Genomic DNA, 21641 nt, shown 5'->3' with positions numbered 1-21641 from the left:
TTTATAACCCTGTGCATTATCTCTCAGCTTCTGTACTTGTCTTTTAGCCACCTGACCCCATGGGAGATGCCCTGGGCATCGGCTTGCTGTCCCTTCCTCACTGGGATCATTTGTGATTAGACAACTACCATTTTATTATTTAAAGACCTGACCACCTAGAGGGGTGGGATAGGGAGGGTGGGAGGGAGGGAGATGCAAGAGGGAAGAGATATAGGAACATATGTATATGTATAACTGATTCACTTTGTTATAAAGCAGAAGCTAACACACCATTGTAAAGCAATTATACTCCAATAAAAATGTTTAAAAAAATAGCATTAGGGCAATAATAAACATTATAAATAAATACAAAAGAAAAAAAAAAGACCTTCCCTTCTGAAATTTCTTGTAATCTGAGATAACTGCCAAGTTATGCCTAGCTCTTTTTCTATTTCAGGTCTATCATAATAAATTTCAATAAGACAGTTTCTCTTTCCCCAAAACTTCTCATTACTTGCATTATCAACACATTATTTTCTTTCTATAATAATTAAAATGTGAACAGATCCACATGGCCCCAAATTTGCCATAAATATGCTGGTTGTTTTCCAAGACACTTGACCTGGGCTTGTTAGAAGACAGTTACTGAACACCAAGAACACCCAGGTTGGCTGGAAAATGGATGGTTCCATAGTCACTGAACACCAAGAGCAATGACCAACTCATTGAAACTACTTTGTTTCCACTTCAGAGGATACTGGAATCAGGGCCCCATTGTACACTGGGTGTCTCACTTCAAATTGTCACTGTATCCCTCTCGCTCTCAGTAGCACTTGATATAGCCTCACTGGTACCCAAATGTCCCACATCATACTATACAAGCCCAATGAGGAGCTCATTCTCAGCAACAGATATTCTTCTCCCTGGTTTCACCAGCAGCCCCATTTTTGCTACTTTCTTTCTACATTCAACCATTTCATCCTCCAGCTTTCAAATGCTCATTTTTGTTATTATTTATTTTCCTACTGACTCTAGGTTACCTGAATCTGTCAAGTTCTCTTGTCCATTCATTCATGCACCTGTCCAACCCTACTAAGTTCTAGCTAAGTACAAAGCCCTTTACTTAGGATGGAGAATCCTAATATGACTTTCTACCCTCAAAGAGCTCATGGTCTAATAAAGGAGATAACTTATAATTGAACAGTAATAATTCAATTTAATAAGTCTGATGATAGAAACACAAAGAGAACAAATAAATCAACAGTTAAAATTCAATTTAAGAAGTTCTATATGGAAAAAAAATAAGGGAAGGAAAACCATACAAGATTTAAAAAAAAAAAAACCCTGCATCTTAAAAAAGTTCAACTCTTACACTAGCTAAGTACTGGAAGTACATATATCGAGATACCCACCACGACTTAGCAATTTGAGGCAAAACGGAACATACATGTAGTTATAAAGTTGAGTCTGGAAGGGTGGCTAAGGTCAAGTGAAGATTCTGTGCTAAAGAAGCTGAATTGTTAACCTGAAATGTATGGGGAACCACTGGAAACTTAAAAGCAAGGAACTGACTTGATCAGAATTTATTTTACAAAGATGTTTCTGCTGGCTATACAGAGAAAGGTTTGAAGGAGTTCTTCAAAAAAGAAAAAAGAAAGTCAGAAGGCTGCTGTAATAAACTAAGCGGTCATCAGGACATGGATATGGCAGAAAGAATACATAAATGACACCTATTTGAGAGATTTAGGAGGTAGAATGGATATGATCTATTTACAGAATAGTCTGGAGAGCATGGAACAGGTAGGTTTTTAGAATGACCCCAGTTTCTGCTTAGTTAAAAATAATATTCAAAAAGGAAGAGGGTACGATGAATAGAGAACAGGGAATTTTTAGTACAGTAAAGCTGTTTTGTATGCTACTATGATACTGGATACGCATCATTATACATTTATCAAAATCTATGTAATGCACAATACATGAATGAGCCCTAGGTAAACTATGACCTTCAGTTAATAATCATGTAACAATGTCAGCTCATCAAATGTATCACATTACTGCAAAATATTAATAATAGGGGAAATTAGTGGGGTGGGTATATGGAAACTCTCCATACTTTCCATTCAATTTTCCTGTAAACCTAAAGCCATTCAAAACACTAGTCTATATTTTTAGAAAAAATAGAAGGTGTGAGAAATACCAGTTCGCGGTCTCCCAGCACCTTGGGCATGCCACTTTAAGGTAGCCATAGAGAAGGGTCATCTTCTTGAACAGTCTACACAGTAAGCCTGAGGAAGCCCTATCTCTACACTTCCTTAGGATCCCAACATCTGCTTCAGAGGACTGGGTTCCAAGCCTTTCACGTTTCTTTCACAGCATGATGATGTAGTTTTAGATGTGACAGGAGAGAAGCAGGCATGCATCCCATCACAGGAGTGGCACAATCTGTTTGCCCCTTATGAACCCAGCTTTCCTGAATTATATCAATTTTGCTCATATATTGTGCATTCATAAGCCTGAGCCTGAATACAAATTCTACAGCCAGTTTGTGCCTATGGATGATTTATCACAGCCATAAAAATCTGGAGCTTTTCAATTCGTGAATCTCATGGTTCCAATGTGAAACAGTACACAGACTGCAAGCTGCATTTCATGTGATTCTAATGGATCCACGAATACAGGAGCAATAGAGGAATAAAAAGGATGATTTAAAAAAATCAAAAAATGTGGAAAATCTCCAATGTGACCTTTAGAAAAAGGTGTTCTAGCAACACTTTGCCCAGCAGGAGACCAACACGTATACCCAATAGAAGACTTTGCCCTCAAGATAAAAATAAATAATCAGAGAAAAACAATCAAAAAGCAAAGCCAACTCTTTCTTTGCATACAGATCTATAAATGGAGTGTGACCCGAAAAACAAGGGGCACAGAATACATGACTTCAGAGTTTAGGAGTGACATTCCTGATTCCCAGCTATTGCAGACACACTTCTAGGGATATGCAGCTCATCACCTCCCAAGGTCATTTACTAAACTTCAGACAGGTCTGATGCCAGGAAGGGACTTTTTGTTGTTGAGCTAAACTCTATATCTTGAATTGTTCTACCCAAAGTTCCTCATTTTCTATATATGAACCAAAAAGAACAAGTCTTCCTTCAAAACTTAATGCATCAATTTAACATATATTGGGCATACATAGTGAGCGGTATGGACTGAATGTTGCATCCCACCCAGCCCTCCCCAAATTCACAAGTTGAAGCCCTTACCTCTGATGTGATGGTATTTCGAGGTGGGCCTTTGGGAGGTAATTAGGTTTAGATAAGATCATGAGGGTGGAGCCCCCATGATGGGATTAGTGACCTTATAAGAAGAAGAAAGACCAGTGCTCCCTTTCTCTCCACCATGTGAGGACCCAGCAGAGAGAAGGAGGTCATCTGCAAGCCAGGAAGAGGACTCTCACCAAGAACCAAATCTGCTGGCACCGGGATCTTGGACTTCCCAGCCCCCAGAACTATGAGAAATAAATTCCTATTGTTTAAGCCATCCAGTCTATGGTATTTTGTTATGGCAGCTGAGCTGTGCCAGGCATTGTGCTAAGCACTGGTTATACAATGGAGGACAAACAAACTCAGTCCCTGGATCCATGGAGTTTATTATCTAGAAGGACGGATGCATTATAACAAAAAGTAAACACATAAACTCATGTGACAATTACTAAGAAAGAAAAGTACTAAAGTATATGAAAGAGAAAAATAGAAAAGGGTGATTTAAATTGAGGAATATCCAGGAAGGCCACTGTGAGGAGGTGACATCTGAGTAGAGACTTGAGAAATGAGTCAGTGTTGGCTGGGTCAAAAGCATAGAAGAGTGTTCCAAAAATAACTAGCTTAGTGAAGGCCACAGAGCAGAAAACTAACTGTGATCTTTGAGGAACATAGCCAGGGAAGCAAGAGCACTGAGAAATGAGAATAAATACAGTTAGACATAGGGCATGCAGAATGCCCCTACAGCTCTGTAGAAAGTCTTGAAACCAAGTAGTGCTAGTCTTCCAACTTTGTTCTTTTTCAAAATTCTGTTCCCCATTCTAGAGCCTTTGAATATATATATAATCTTTTCCAGTTCTATTTTTTAAAAGTCTGCTGGGATTTTAATGGGGATTGCATTGACTCTACAGCTCAGGACGATCTGCCATCTCAACATATTGAGTATTCCAATCCATGATTATTGGATATCTCTCCATTTATTTAGATTTTTAATTTCTCTTGGTGACATTTTCCACTAAATTTTCTGCTAAAGGTATAACTTATACATTTAAAAAAAAAGTATTCTTAAGAATTTATACTTTTGGTACTATTATAATTTTTTAAAATTTGTTTTCCAGTTGTTGGTTATTAGTATGTAAAAATACAATTGATTTTTGTATAGGGACTTTGTTTCTGGCAGCCTATGAAGATTTATTTATTAGATTTAATTTTATTAGAAGACTTTTAGGATTTTTCACAAAGCTAATCATGTCATCAGAAAACAGACAGTGTTACTTCTCCCTCTCAAGTCTGTACACCTTTCATTTCTTTTATTGCTTGTTGGTCAGACATGGACCCACAATATGATGTTGGGGGAAAAGCATCGCTAAGTATGTTGTTAGTAGTCAGTTCTCTGTGCTGTTATCAGGGTGTGGAAGTTTCCTTTTATGTATTTATTTATTAATCATGAATGGGTGGTTAATTTTGTCAGATGCTTTTCTGTACCATTTGAGATGATCATGTGAATTTTGTCCTTTATTTTGTTAATGTGGTGAATCACATTAATTGGTTCTCAAATACTGAAACAAGCTTGTATCCCAGCGATAAGACTACACTGGAATATGATGTATTATCTTGTTTATATACTGCTAGATTCAATCTCCTACCATTTTGTTGAGGATGTTTACATCTAAGTTCATGGGGGATATTGGGCAGTGATTTTCTTGTCTTGTAATATCTTTTTTGGTTTTTGGTATCAGAATTATGCCAGTTTCATTAAATGAATTAAAAAACATTTTCTCCTCTATTTTCTGAAAAAGTTTATGATTAGTGTCATTTATTTGAGTGTTGGCTAGAACTCACCAGCGATGCCATCTGGGCCTGGAATTTCATTTGTAGTGAGGCTTATAAATCCAATATATTTAATAGATAATTAATATTCAGATTTTCTGTCTCTTTTTAAATCAGTTTTTATAAGATGTGTTTTTAAAGAAATGTATCCATTTCATTTAAGTTGTTGAATTTACTGGCATGAAGTTGTTTATAATATTGTCTTATTATTCATTTAATGTCTAAAAGATCTATAGTGAAATCCCCACTTTCATTCGTGATATTAATAATTTCAGTTTTCTCTCATTTTTCTTGATTATTCTTGTTTGGGGTTTACTAACTTTATTAAACTTATCAAACAACCAACTTTTGACTTTGCTACTTTTCTATGTTGTTATACATAATCTATGTCTTTCTTTAAAATTACTTTGAGTTTAGCCTGTTCTTATTTTTTTTTTTTATCTTTTCTGAGAGGGAAACTAAGAATCTCAAATTTAAGCATTTTCTGTCCCTTATATAGGCATTTAAAGCTATAAACTTTCCTTTAAGCATTATTTTACCTGCATTCCACAAATTTTGATATATTGTGTTTTCATTATTGCTTACTTAGAAATATTTTTTATATTTCTTTTATGATTCTTTTTCTTTGACCCATAGGTTTAGAATTATGTTATTTAAATTTCAGTGGGGATTTTCTAGATTTCTTTTTTTTTTTTTTTTGCTTTCTACTTTAACTCAATTATAGTGATAGAAAATACTTGGTAAGATTTTATTCTTTTGAACTTGATTGAAATTTAACTCTATGGCCCAATGAATGATGCATCTTGGTGGATGCATACTTGAAAAGAATGTGTATTCTGCAATTGTTGGGTGTAGTGTCCTATAAATGTCAATTACATCAAGTTGGTTGATAGCATTTTTTAGATCTTCTATAGCCTTGTTAGTCTTCCGCTTACTTGTTATGTAAATTTCTAAGAGAATGAAATTAAAATTTGGACTATATTAGATTTTTCTATTTCTCCCATTAGATTTGTCAAATTTTATATCATAAACTTTGATGCTTCGTTATAAAGTACAAACATATTTAGAATTGCCTTTTTGGTGAAACTGTTTCTTTTATCATTATGTAAGGTCTCCCTTTACCCCTTGTAATACTCTATGGCATAAATTCTACTTTGTCTAATGTTGAGATAGCCTTACAAGCTTTCTTATGCTTATTATTTGCATGGTATATCTTTTCCCTTCTTTCTCAATCTACCTGTGCCTTTATGTTTAAAATGCTTGTAAACAGCGTATTTTTCCAGTTTTCCAGTTGTTAATGATGGGAGGTCTAGTCAGATAACTGTTATTCCATCATGGCATGTAGAGTAAGTCCCACATTCTTTTTCTTGGTACCATTAATATGCACCATCTTTCTTTTCCAGTTTGTGGTGCCCTGAAGGCAGGAACTGATGTATATAGCTCTATTAAAATGCATTTGTTAGTTGAAACCAATCGCTTCAGGCTGTTAGAATTTCATAGATCATTTTTGTCTAATTGGAGGCAGTGCTTTTCAAACTTTAATGTGAACAAAAATTATTTGGAGACCTACTTAGATATAAATTCTGATTCATGAGATCTGAGATAAGGCCTAGGATTTATGCCAGCAATGTTGGTCTGTGTGCCACACTTTGAATAGCACGGATGTGTAAGACTTGCTAGCTCACAAAGAGTCATCCAGGTCTTCTATGTCACAGGGCACTAACTTGAATGACTTGATGTTGAAAGGTGAGTATGTGAAAGTGTGAAGCTATCAGGTGTAATAAAACAGAGGATGGTGGGACCAGAGGCAACCTGAAGAGTGCTAGCACCACCAAAGTCATTCAAATTTAAATATTTAAAACACTATGCTACCAAAAAACCCCACAAACTTGGGAAGTAAATTCAGGTCACATCCAACTGTTTATGATTCCTGTTCAATGTCTTTATCCATAAGTTAATTTTAAAAATGGAATCTTCACATCCAAATTGATGATGATCCATGCGTAAAAAGCCTTTAAGTTCAGTTTGCAAAGAGCAATTGATCCACCTTGGGTTTGGCCATGACTTCTTAGATATAACACCAATAGCATGATCAATTAAAAATATGTTAAGTTGGCTTTATTTGGCCTAATACATATCTAGTGCTGCCCTGCTCATATTTTTTCCCATTTTATCCACAAAGATATCTTAAAACTTACATACATAGGTCTTCATAAAATCCATACATCTCTCTCTCTTTATATACATATATAAAATAAATCTATACGTTATAAAATTTGTAAATATATATATATATATATACATACATATGTATTTATTTATCATAAGGCTTTCACTTATCAATATGTATTTAAGGTTCCTCCATGTTTTTCCATGGCTTGATAGTTCCTTTCTTTTTAGCACTGAATAATATTCCATTACCTGGATGTACTCCAGTTTACTTATACTTTACCTCTTTAAGGACATCTTAGTTGTTGCCACATTTTGACAATTTAAGAAAACTGCTATAAAAAATTCACATGCAGGCTTTCATGTGGATATGGAGAAAGAGGAATGGGAGCGAGGAGGAGGAAGGATTAAACTAGAGGGAGGAAGAGGAAGGACAGAAAGCATAGGAGGGAGAGGAGGAAGAGAAGGGAAAGGGAAGGAGGAAGGGGAAGATGATGGAAACGGGGGGGAGAGAAAGAGGGGAGAACAGAGAACAGAGTAAGAAGGGGAAGAGAAGTAAAGAAAGAGGAGAGGAGAAAGAGGAGGTGAATGGGGTATACTTATGCTTCTCTGTAGCATTACATACAAGAAGAGCAAGGGAACAAATTCTATAGAATTCAGGCAATGGAGCAACTTCTATAGAATAGTAAGGGGAGAAGTTGTGACACAAGAATATTACACCCAGATAAGTTCAATTCATGTGTAAATAGAACAGAAAAAGATTCGCAGATATGCTGTCCCAGAAAATATACCACTCTTGCTAGATATATTGCTCAAAGAGCTATTCTAGTAGAATAAAAATGCATTAAAATAAAGAAATGAATGATGGCTAAATCATAGAATAAAGAGGTATTCAACAAGCACTGAAACATTTTGAACATAGAATTCAGTCCAAATAATGACGATAAATATGGATGAGATAAAACAAAAGAATGCAAATGCCAAATATGTATCTTAGAGAAACCGTAGAAGATTTAAAAACATAACAAAAGAAAAAAATCAGAGTAAACTGAGTCTAAAATCTCAGATTCTATCAACCAAAAAAATGACTGAGTAGGTGGAAGAAGAGGAAAAAAAGATATCCCACTATCCTCTTACATAGGAAGAGATATGAATACATGGTTTCACTCTTGATTCTGAAAGAGAAATAGCAGTGCATGCAAATTGAAGCCTAAAGGAAACCACTGGAGGTTAAAAGAGGATGCTTAATTTCTAGTGGGGGGAAGGTGGTGGGAGAAACACAGTAATAACAATGGTAACTAAATGTTAAACTTTATGAAAATAATTAAGAATGCATAAAAATCATGTAAACATGATAGCAGTAAGAACAAATGTATTTATATCATAATACCTGTCAACTGTATTTCAACAAATTAGATAGTCTACCTAGATAAAATGGACAAATTTGTATAAATGCACAACCTACTAAGACTGAATCATGAAGAAACAATATCTGAATAGACCTATAACTAGTAAGGAGATCTAATCAGGATCTAATCAGAAAAGCCCAGGACCAGATAGCTTCACTGTGGACTTCTACAATTTAAAGAAGAATAAACACCAGGACTTCCTTGGTGGCTCAGTGGTTAAGAATCCACCTGCCAATGCAGGGGACATGGGTTCGATCCCTGGTCTGAGAAGATCCCACATGCCATGGAGCAACTAAGTCCGTGTGCCACAACTACTGAGCCTGTGCTCTAGAGCCCACAAGCCACAACTATTGAAGCCAGCATGCTGTGCTCCACAACAAGAGAAGCCACTGCAATGAGAAGCCCGCGCACTGCAACGCAGAGTAGCCCCTGCTCTCTGCAACTAGAGAAAGCCCACGTGCAACAAAGAAGACCCAATGCAGCCAAATAAATAAATAAATAATTTTTAAAAAGAAGAAGAAACACCAATCTTCATCAAACTCTTACCAAAAAAATTCAAGAAGAGGGAATACTTCCTAATTCATTTTATGAGGCCAGCATTACCTTGATACTAAAGTCCAAAAAAGACACTACAAAAAAAGAAAACTACAAACCAATATTCCTAATGAATGTTGATGCAAAAATTCTCAGTGAAATACTTACAAACTGAATTCAACAGCATATTAAAAGGATTATGTACCATGACCAAGAAGGATTTATTCCTGGAATGCAAGAATGGTTCAACATAAAAAATTTTATCAATGTAATATAGCACATTAACAGAATGAAGATACAAGCCACATTATCATCTCAATGCAGGAAAAGCATTTGAAAAAATCCAGCACCCTTTCATAATAAAAACTCAAGCTAGGAATAAAAGGAAACAACCATAACGTAACAATGGTTGAGAAACCCAAAGCTAACATCATACTCAATGGTGAAAGACTGAAAGACTTTTCTCTAAAATTAGGAACAAGACAAGGATATCTTCTTTTACCACGTAGTACTCAACATAGTACTAGAAATCACAGTTAGACAATTAGGTAAGAAAAAGAAATAACTGGAAATAAATTGGAAAGGAAGAAGTAGAAGTATCTCTGTTGTCAGACATGACCTTATACACAGAAAATGCTAAAATTAGACAGACACATATGCACACACACACACAAAACTATTAGAACTAACAAATTAATTAAGCAATGTTTCAGGATACAAAAATCAATGCACAAAACCCAGCTGCATTTCTATACATTCACAATGAACAGTCTGAAAGGGAAATTACAAAAACAATTCCAATTACAATAATATCAAAAAGAATAAAATACTGAAGAAAAAAAAAAGGCAAAAGGCATGTACACCAAAAACTAAAAATTTTGGAAAAAGAATTTAAAACACAAATAAATGGAATGAATCCTGTATTCATGGATTGGAAGACTTAATATTGTTATGATGTCAATACTACCTAAAGCAATCTATAAATTCAATGCAACCTCTATCAAAATTCCAATGATGGGGCTTCCCTGGTGGTGCAGTGGTTGAGAGTCTGCCTGCCAATGCAGGGGACACGGGTTCGAGCCCTGGTCTGGGAGGATCCCACATGCCGCGGAGCAACTGGGCCCGTGAGCCACAATTACTGAGCCTGCGCGTCTGGAGCCTGTGCTCCGCAACAACAGAGGCCGCGACAGTGAGAGGCCCACGCACCGCGATGAAGAGTGGCCCCCGCTTGCCACAACTAGAGAAAGCCCTCGCACGGAAACGAAGACCCAACACAGCCATAAATAAATAAATTAAAAAAAAATTCCAATGATGTTTTCTGCAGAAATAGAAAAATCCACCCTAAAATTCATATGGAATCTCAAGGGATGCCAAACAGCCAAAACAATCTTGATAAAGAACAAAGTTGGAGATCTCAAACTTCTGAATTTAAAATGTACTACAAGCCACAGTAATCAAAACAGTGAGGAACTGGCGTGATGACAGACATACAAACAAACGGAATAGAATAGACAACATAGAAATCCTGTCCCATAAGTGGTCAAATGATTTTCAACAATGGTGTCAAGATTTCTTTGTTATGACAACAAAAGCAAAGGCAATGACAACAACAAAGAAATAGATAATTTGGACTTCATCAAAATTAAAAAAAAACAAATTCTGCATCCAAGGACACTATCAGCAGGAAGAAAAGGCAACCCATGGAATGGGAGAAAGTATTTGCAAATCACATATCTCGTAAGGGATTAATATCCAGAATACAAAAATCTCCTACAACTCAGTAGCAAACAAACAAAAACAACTCAATTAAAAATGGGCAAAGGACTTGAATAGAAATTTCTATAAAGAAGGTATACAAATGGAAAATAAACACATGAAAATAAGCTCAACATCTCTAATCACGAGGGAAATGCAAATCAAAACCAAAATGAGATCACTTCATACTCATTAGGATAGCTATTACAAAAATAAAAACAAAAAGCCAAAATAAAAACAAGTGTTGGTGAGGATTTAAAGAAATTGGAATCCTTGTGTCTTGCTGGTGGGAATGTGAAATGGTGCAGCTACTGTGGAATAAGGTAAGGTAGTTCCTAAATGTTATTAAACATAAAATTTCCATATGATCCAGCAATTCCACTTCTGACTGTATACCCAAAAATATTGAAAGCAGGGACTTGAACAGCTATTTTTATGCCTATATTTATAGCAGCATTATTAAATAATAGCCAAAAGATGGAAGCAACCCATGTTCCTGGACAGATGAATAGATCAATAAAATGTGGCATATACATACAATGAAATGTTATTCATCCTTAAAAAGCAAGGAAATTCTGACACATACGACAAAATGGTGAACCTTGAAGACATGCTAAGTGAAATAAACCAGTCATAAAAAGACAAAAACTGTATTATTTCACTTATATGAGGTACCTAGAGAGTCAAATTGATAGAGACAGAAAATAGAATGGTGGTTTCCAGGGTCTGGGGAAGAGGGGAATAAAGAATATTGTATATATATTTGCAAGATGACGTGATCTAGAGATAGTAGTGATATTTGCAGAACACTGTGATTATACTTAATGACACTGAATTGTACACTTAAAATGATTAAAATGATAAAATTTATGTTATGCATATTTTACCACAATTTTAAAAACAAAAATAAAAAAACAACAAACATGCATTTTAATAATATAGTCTAATATCTAGGTAAATTTGTTTTTTTAAAAAAATGAAGTTTATTCAGTAAGTAAAATACCAAAAAATAACAATTTAAAAACTAACTTTAGAAGACTATCCATTGAATAAATTGGAAAAAAAACTAATTATCTCCTAAAAAGGAAGGGATCAGACAGCTTCAAAAATGAGCTGTTGGGGCAGGGGTGCAGTGGAACAGAATAATATAGGAGCAAAGTTTTTGTACACTGTTAAAATAAGGTAGTATTAATCCAAGTTAAATTGCTATAAACTAAGATATTAATTGTAATGCCTAGGGTAACCACTAAGAATATAACTCAAAAAATATATAGTAAAAGAAACATTAAGGTAATTAAAATGGTATGCAAAACATATCTACTTAACACAAAATAAGGCAGTAATGGAGAAAATGAACAAAAAAGATGTAAGACATATATAAAATGAATAGCAAAATGGGAGAAGTGAAGTCTTCTTTATCACTAATTACATTAAATATATAAATGGATTAAACTTTCTGATTACAATGTAGACAGTGGTAGATTGAATTAAAAACCACAATTCAACTATTTACTGTGTAGAAGCTACTCGCTTTAGATTCAGAGACAGATAGATTGAAATGATATAAAAGGATAGAAAAAATATTCTGTACAAACAATAATCAAAAGAGAAGTGGAGTGGCTATGCTAATGATCAGAAAAAGTAGACTTTAAAACAAAAATTTTATGAGACACAAAGAACATTATATAATGATAAAACAGCCATCAATAAGAATATATAACAATTACAATTATAAACATATACACATGTAACACATGAAGAGAAATTGATAAAATTGAAGGGAGAAAGAGGCAGGTCTACAAAAATAGTTGGAGACTTCAATATCCCACTTTCAGTAATTGATAGAACAACAAGGCAGAAGATCAACAAGTAAATGAAAACATGAACAACACTATAAACCAACCAGACTTGATGAAACAGACAATATGAATTGCCCTATAGCTATGAAAAATTTAATTCACAATCTAAAAGCTCCAAAAATACGAAATCTCCATGCCTGGATGGTTTCCCCGGAGAATAATGCCAAACACTTAAAGATGAATTAACAGCAATTTTACATAATCTCTTCCAAAAAATAGAAGATGATTTCCTAAATCACTTTATGAGGCCAGTGTTACCCTGATATCAAAACCAGACAAAGACACTACAAATAAAAGTACAAACCAATATTTCTTCTAAGTTCAGATGCAAAAATCCTCAACCAGAATATCAGCGAACAGAATTCAACAATATATGAAAAGAATCATAGACCATGACAAAGTGAGATTCATTCAAGATATACATTTGAAAAAACAATCAATTTAATCTACCATATTAATAAGTTAAAGAAGAAAAAGCATATAATTATGGCAAGTAATGTAAAAAAAGCATTTGGCAAAATCCAGTACCCATTCATGATAAATATTCTCAGCAAATCATGACCTTTTGGCTTAAAGCAATTATAACTATAATTAATGCAATTCCTGTCAAAACCACAGATTTTTTTAATATAGCCATAGACAAACTTATTCTAAAATTTGTATGGAAAATGCAGGTCCCAGAATAGTTAAAACAATCTTGACAAAGAACAATAAAATGGGAGGAATCACTATGCTCAGTATTAAGGCTTACTGTGCAGCCACAGTAATCAAGACAGTGTGCTATTGGCAAAGGAATCAGCACATAGATCAATGGAATGAATAGAGAACCCAGAAATAGACCCACATAAATATGTTCAACTGATTTCGGACAAACTTAAATAGCAATTAAATTAATAAGTGGTGCTATAGCAATTGGACATCCATAGCCAAAAAAAAAAAAAAAAAGAGAGAACTCAAACTTCACACCTTATACAAAAATTAACTCAAAACTGATTGTGGACCAAAATGTAAAATGTAAAACTAAAAAACTTTTAGAAAAACAAGCAAACAAACAAACAATCCCAGATTATCTTCAGGGTCTAGGGCTAGGCAAAGAGTTAGACTTGATACCGAAAGCATGATCCACAAAAGAATAAATTTATAAATTAGACCTCATAAGAATTAAAAACTCCTCTTTGTGAAAGACCTTGATAAGAGGTTGATAAAACAAACTTCAGAGTGGGGGAAAATATTTGCAAACCACACATCTGGCAAGAAACCAGCGTCTAAAATATATAAAGAACTTTCAAAACTCAACATTAACAATCCAGTGAGAAAATGGGCAAAACACACGAAGAGGTATTTCATCGAAGAGAATACACAGATAGCAATAAGCACATGAAAAGGTATTCAATATAATTAGTTGTTAGGGAAACACAAAACCACAATGAGCTATCTCACCATGCCTATCAGAATAGTAAAATAAAAAATAGTGACAACACTAAATATTGGCAAAGATGCAAAGAAACTGGATCATTCCTGCATTACTAGTAATGTAAAATGGTACAGTCACTAGAAAGCAGTTTGATCGTTTTTTTAATAAAACAACATGCTATTACCACAGATGCAGCAATTACATTCTTGGATATGTATCACATATTAATAAAAACACGTTCACACAAAAACCTACACACAAATGTTCACAGTGGCTTTATTCATAATTGCCCAAAACTGGAAACAACCCAGATGTCCTTCAATGGGTGGATTGTTAAATAAACTGTGTTACACTGGCTTCTACCAAGCAAAAAGAAGCAATGAACTATTAATACACATAACAATTTGAATGAATCTCCAGAGAATTATACTGAAAGAAAAAGTCAATCCCAAAAGTGTGATTCAATTTATATAACATACTTGAAACAACAAAATTTTAGAGATGGAGAACACATTAGTGTTTTCCAGGTGTTAAGAACAGGACTGGAGGGGAAGAAGTGCAAAGGAGGTGAGTGTGGTTATAAAAGAACAATACAAATCTACACATACGATAAGATTGTGTAGAATAAAATGCACACACACACACACACACACACACACACACACACACACACAGAAATGAGGGCAAGTACAAATGAGAAATCTGAATAGAATCAGTCAATTGTATCAACATTAATATCCTAGTTTTGCAAAATGTTACCATTGGGGCAAACTTGTTAAAAGATATTATGAGATCTCTCTGCATTACTAATTATAATTGCATGTGAATCTATAATTATCTCAATAAAATGTCAATTAAAATAAAGACTAGATAATGTCATTCTGAATTCTGAATCCTAATCAAGGAATCTAACCTCTTTCAAATAGGCAGTTGGGAGCTATAGAAGCTGGTTGAGTATGGATGACTTGATTATAGGGCTATGGATCAAAAGAATCAATATGATGATAGTAAGTATGATGAATTAAAGGAGAAATTACTGAAGGCAGGGACACAGAAAACCATAATCAGGGATCAAGTAAGAGGTGATACTGAAGAGGGTATTGCACCCAAGGAAGTACGACTATATCTTTGCCTTTGGTCAGTTCAGCGATGACATATTTAACAGACATTCACTTTGTCCAAGCTCTTTTGTAATTCACACAGTATGTGAGAATCTGACTATAAAGCAAAGGCATTTCCAAGTTATTTCACTATGTTGAACTAATTCTTTTATGCCATATTTTTAACATTTTGGTTAAAATGAAACATTTTTAGTCCTTGGTTTCAATAATTTTACAATTTTGTAACTGTAAGTGACAAATTTTCTAATCACTGTGATAACTGGCATGTTTTTAAAAACAATTTTTAGATGTTTGAAGACTGGAAAAATATATTAGACTTGTGGTTTTAATTAATTTTAATTAAATGTTTAAAAATTTTGATTAAATAAGTTTGTAATCAATATTGAAAGGTCTGAGGACTTTTGTTAATTTTTAATGTTTTGACTGATTAGTCTTATAAGCAGAATTTAAATGTTCAAAGAACTATTATTTAATGAATTTATACACTGTTTAATTGTGCATGAAATAAAATACAACAGGAGTGATGCTCCTCATGCATTAAAGATTACTGTCATCAAATTGCAGATCTGGAATCTAAGTCCTTCTCTGCCTCCTTGACACCAGGCTGCCCTGGCTAGGTTTGCATCCTCTCTTTACAGCCTTCTGGAAGGAGTAATGGATCTTACCTTATGGGGTTATCCATCCTGGACACTGTGAGGAAGGCAGCAAGATTGGCTGTGTAGGAGGAGCACACAATGAGGGTGAAGAGCCACCAGCTGCCCATCACGATTCGCATGGCCATGGAGTTCGCTGAGGATTCACCACCTGCAGGAGGCAGGCAAAGGGGATTGGTCCTGGGCTTCTGCTCTTGCTTGCATCTCCAGAGAAATTCTCTGCCCTGCGGCCAGGCATAGGGAACCACCCCTGGTGGTGAGCTGGGGATCAGGAAGGTGAATGCCGGCTGGTTATGGTGGGCTCTGACAATTCTGGGGAAAAAATGCTAGGACCACCAATCTTGGAAAGGGATGGCAGACCACAAAATACGGAAAAGCTAGGATTGGCATTTTCAGTGACAGGATGTTTGTCAAAATGCCAACAGTAGAGTTCTGAATATCAAAATCTTCTAGTTAGAAGATTCTACCTCACTGTGTTGAGAACTTTCAGGGCTGCAACCCTATGTAATGTCCCTTTCCATTTTAAATTCACATGGAACAGTCTCAGGAATTCTGTAAATGTAAAATTACCTCCTACCTGGAGGGTTTCCCGGCTTTCTTTTAAGAAATGAGATGCACCATATCACTTTTATTATTACTCAGCCCTCACTAGATGACCTTTTTTTTTTCCCTATGATTTTCAGAAATCACTGCATGTGACTTGTAGTCAGAAGCTGCCTCTTTGAGGCCAATTGTTTCTCCTTGGTCCCTTAGGTGGTAGCAGAAGAAAACTCCTCACTGACTATTCTTATATAACCTCTCAAGCAAGTAATGCATACATTTGCCATGGTGCAAATAAGGCTAGGACTCACATTAGGAACTTTGCAATTTGTTGTTTCCAGTCAAAACTGCACAATCCTGTAACTCCCCAAGTGCTATCCAGACTTCTCAGAGACAGGAGACTTTGTATCTCAAGAATGGCTGGAGTACCTCTTAGATGATTGCAAAACAATTTTGATTTTTTATCCCATTAAGACTTCAAATTTAAACAAGATAGAGTCTCATCTGACAACCCTGTCTGCATAACAATCAATCTAATGTGGGAGGCAAGGAAAGTGCAAAGCAGAACTCGGAGGTTAATTTTATCTAAAGTGGAAAATCAGGACTTGAAGTTAAGTTCCCTGTTGTCATCTCATTTAGTTCCTATCTGGTATTACTCAGAGAAACTGGGAGCAGCATGACATTAGGACTACCTTAGAGATTAAATAAAATTGCATTTCAAATGACTTTGGCAAAATGCATCCAAGAACTTTGCCAACGGACAAGTTCTTCCAAGCCCCTGGGGCTCTTCCAACATTGAGAAACCAGGAGGGTACCTTGCTGTACGAAGGCTCCGTAGACGATCCAGATGGCACTGTTTAAGGTGGCAGAAGCAGATGGCCTGGGCTGGGCAGCACTCTGAGCCCTCACGGCCTGTATCCGGTTCAACACAAATATCAGCACGCCAACCACAGGGATGGCTGCTGCAATGCAGGCCCACACGGCAAAATCAAAAGGAGCAAAAAGGGAGAAGATGCTGATTTTCTCCTCCGGCTTCTTGATGAGGATCCCCACCGAGTAGTCCATGTACCGCTTGCTGAAGTCCACCACACTCTCCCTCTCTGGGGTGATGGTGATGGCGGAGATGGCTAGGTCCGCTCTCTGAAAGGCAAACCCGTCTCATCAGACAGCAGTCCTCAGTTTACCACTGGGTTCTACCCTGGCTCAAGGCCTGTCCTCTGCCCTTTGGGTTGTTCAGTTCAGAGGAAATGGATTCGAGAGTTGACACCTCGTGACTTTGAATGTTGTAAGGAAAATCCAGCACTAAGGTGTCTGTTATTACCTCTTTCACCTTACAAATTTCTCTCCCAAACCCTAAAAGCTCCTGGAAACCACTTCTGGAGGAAAGAGTCTATAACCATCTTCATTCCTGTGTGAATTACAGTTTTTCTTCATTTTCTTAACAGTCCCCTTAGTGAACTATCTCCTTTCTTTTGCTGGTATTTCCCTCTTACCGCCCACCCCCATCCCCGCCCCAACTCCCTTCTATCTTCTTCTGGCCTTATCTACATCCTTCCTATACTTCAAGGCCACAGGGACACTCCATTTTTCCATCAAACCTCTCCAAACGTCATTAGCCCACACAAGTATCTCTCTTTTCTAAAACACTTTAGAAGTTATATGATGAGTATACAACTACCTTGAATCTCATTAGTGTATCAGGCCTAGATTGTTTTATATGCAGACTCTATGCCAGAGAGTAACATCCTCCAAGAAGAAAGGGGTCATCCACTTCCTTTGATCTTCTGCCTGCCTTAACTCATGGCTTCTCAGACAGATGGGCTGCTTTGTCCTTTAGTAAAGCCAAGCTGTGAAGGGGCTCTCTGGGCATCCTGTGCTGCGACCTCAGAAGTACCTCCCAAGATTTTTGCTTTCCAAGATGAGCTTAATTTAAAAATAGACCAAGAGGGCTTCCCTGCTGGTGCAGTGGTTAAGAATCCACCTGCCAATGCAGGGGACACAGGTTCGAGCCCTGGTCCGGGAAGATCCCACATGCCACGGAGCAACTAAGCCCGTGCTCCACAACTACTGAACCTGCGCTTTAGAGCCTGCAAGCCACAACTCCTGAAGTCCAGGTGCCTAGAGCCTGTGCTCTGCAACAAGAGAAGCCACCACAATGAGAAGCCCGTGCACCGCAATGAAGAGTAGCCCCCGCTCACCGCAACTAGAGAAAGCCCACGAGCAGCAACAAAGACCCAAAGCAGCCAAAAATAAATAAATAAAATAAATAAATTAAAAATACCTTTAAAAATAAATAGACAAAGACCCATTAATAGTCTCATGCTCTACTAACTGAGCTAGTTGGGCACCCAAGACCCCATTAAGATGGAACTAGATTGTGAGGTTAAAGCTGCCAAGACTGGTGGAGACTAGGATCCTTATGCCTAGGTGGATGTTAACATAAGAGCCTTAAAATGTACAGTGATCATCTCTATCTTGGCTCTGGGGTCTCTTAAGTAGGAGGCATCGTCAGAGCTAGGTTTATTTTAGAATGACCAGTTGTGACAGCTGATCCAAACTACATATTCAAATTGGGGAAAACTATATAGAAGGATTTTATCAGGTCCAACATGCGGGCTAGAGGGGCAAATATACTGACTTCTAAACTGTGAAATCCAACAACATACCTAGAGTAAAGAGAAAAAATGGTGGAGGTGACCGTGTCAGAGATCTCAGACTTGCCACATTTGCATCTCTGGTTCTTGCTTCTCTTCTCAGAAACCCACGATCCAGGGAGGTTTTCTGGTTTTTTTGGTTTATTTGTTTGTCTGTTTTGTTTTTGTTTTGTTTAAGTTTGGAGCATATTTAATGACAGAGGAAGAAATCTAGGGGATCAGGATAGGTTAACAACATAGGATGGAGGGAAACTAATTTATGAAACCAGGTCCAGAGGAGGCACAAGAGAGTTGACTCGTGATGCTGGTGGAGGGGTGAGCTGTAAGAGGAGGAAAAACACTCCCCCTACCCTGAAACTGGAGGCGAGGGCACGTGTCTGCAGATAGGAACTTCATAGGAAGTTGAAGTAGAATCTCATGCCCAGATGTCTCCATTTCTTTCCCTAATATAGGAGCACTTTGTTTTCTAATTTAAGATAGAAGATTATTAGGTTGCTTGAGGAGAAAGATAAAGTTTTGAAACAGTCTCTAAGGAATGTAGCCAAGGGGTCCAATAAAGGACATGTTAAGGAACTGTCCCGAAAGCCCAGTTGAGTTGGGAGGCCACACATTGTTCATACATCCATCTGGACAAATTTGTGATTTTCTCCTCTGATTGCATACAGCAAGCTGGGTGTCAGAGTCAGAGGGTAGATAATAGAACCAGGTCAGGGTTTCAATGTAACAAGAAATCAAGAATAATTTAGGAGAATCGTAAAGGATGAAGGGAACAGGGGTTTATCTGGACAACCACAGAGGACACACCAGGAAAGGATGCAGTATCAGAAGGGCGCAGAAATCTTAGAGAAGAATGAACCTCAAATACATGTGCCAAGTGAAAAGGGCCAGACACAAAAGACCACATATGGTATGACTCCGTTTATAGTAAATGTTTGCAAAAGCAAATCTATAGAGCTAGAAAGTAGATTAAAGGTTGCCTCTGGCTGGGGTTGGGAATGGGATTAACTGTAAATGAATATGAGGGATCTCATTGGGGTGATGGAAGTACTGTAAAACTAGATATGGTGAAGGTTGCACAACTCACTAGATTTCCTAGCAATCATTGAATGATACATCTGAAATGGGTGAATTTGATATATAACTTTTTCCACAATAAAGTTGTTGTGTGTGTTTTGTTTGTTCGTTTGTTTAAGCTTAGGAGAAACCAGAGAGAATATAAGCCTTGTGTCTGCATTCATGGGTTATAAAGCAGAGGACCTGTGTTCTAGGAACAAAGGCCAGAAAGAGTCAGAAGGACGACAGGATTTAGTCATGGAGTGGGACAGTGACAGTGACATGCAAGACGCTAACAGGATGCATGGCGGCAGGTCCTCAAAGGTCACTGGAGGTGAAGGGATCAAAGCACTCGAAGCCCAGGGTGGTCCGTAGGGATGTCAGAAACATCAAGATCGATGGCAACAGTAATACTGGAGACGGAGGGCTTGAGCAGATCCACCAATGTAAATGGTTGTCAGGAAATGACCTAGAGGTCATAAGACGGAAGGGGCAAGGATGGGGACACAGCAAATTGGCCTCACGCCATGAATCTAAATGATGACCCAGGTTCTACAGGAAGGAGGAAGATTAATGATTTGAAATTAATCTGAGGAGCTGGGGAATGCCGTATCACTTATACATAGCAATGCAGACACACCCACACACTCATTCACCTACACACATGCATGTGGACACACACGATATGCACGCCCACTTGTGGGCCTTGAAGAAGAGAATAAGCATTCACCAGTCCCCCCAACCACCCCTCGGGAGAATTGGGTTCCTATTGCAGCCCGAATGTGGGAGTGGATTTCATGAAGTGTGGATTACAGAACAGGCACAGTGGACACGTTTCAAAGGAATGAGAGCAATGGGCACAGAAGGAAAACACAAAGTGCCAGCGAATTAGAAAATAAAAGAGCAAAAATGGGTATAGCAGGGAGGAGGGGGGTGGAGGAAAAGAGATCCTTAGTGTGTGGAGAGTGGTAACTGTGGTCTGTCTAGCTGGTCCCAAGGTTCCAGCTTCATAATGGGCCCAATTTAGACATCACCCCAGAGGCAGACTGGGGTACCCCTCCCCATGGACATGCTTTGGGGACCTACCTTGCTGATGAGCTCCCCGATCATCCCGTTCCAGGAGGTGTTATGGAGCTGGTGACCGTACCTGCCATCGGGGGCCTGGTAAATCTCATATTTGAAGCCCAGAGCCTTGCCCAGTGCATCCAGGACATCGATGGAGAACCCTTTGTAGCGCTTGGGCTGTCCAAGGATGTTCTCAGCCACCATCACAAAAGGCTCTTCCTGAGGACAACAAAATGAATGTTCTTCAACTAAATCACAGGTTCATTAACACACATCTTTCCAGGGTATTATTAGAGAGACCAATCCGATGAACCATAATTTCAGAACGTTTGTGGACATGTGCATT

The 21641-nt window shown here is 37.2% G+C and overlaps 1 protein-coding gene across 3 annotated transcripts in view; it reads right to left on the bottom strand.

Moving 5' to 3' along the window:
* Positions 1-21641, bottom strand: part of GRID1 (glutamate ionotropic receptor delta type subunit 1) — a 668729-nt gene that overhangs the window by 96337 nt on the left and 550751 nt on the right. For all 3 annotated transcript variants that reach the window (XM_036829602.1, XM_036829603.1, XM_036829604.1), the window contains 3 exons: positions 21317-21514; positions 17339-17663; positions 15996-16134 (listed from right to left, as the gene is read on the bottom strand). In XM_036829602.1, the coding sequence (XP_036685497.1) occupies positions 15996-16134; positions 17339-17663; positions 21317-21514 (662 nt within the window). The remainder of the gene's footprint in view (positions 1-15995; positions 16135-17338; positions 17664-21316; positions 21515-21641) is intronic.

The sequence above is a fragment of the Balaenoptera musculus genome, chromosome 16 (assembly GCF_009873245.2).
Source record: "Balaenoptera musculus isolate JJ_BM4_2016_0621 chromosome 16, mBalMus1.pri.v3, whole genome shotgun sequence".
NCBI lineage: Eukaryota > Metazoa > Chordata > Mammalia > Artiodactyla > Balaenopteridae > Balaenoptera > Balaenoptera musculus.
This window is presented reverse-complemented; position numbering and strand designations above follow the sequence as displayed.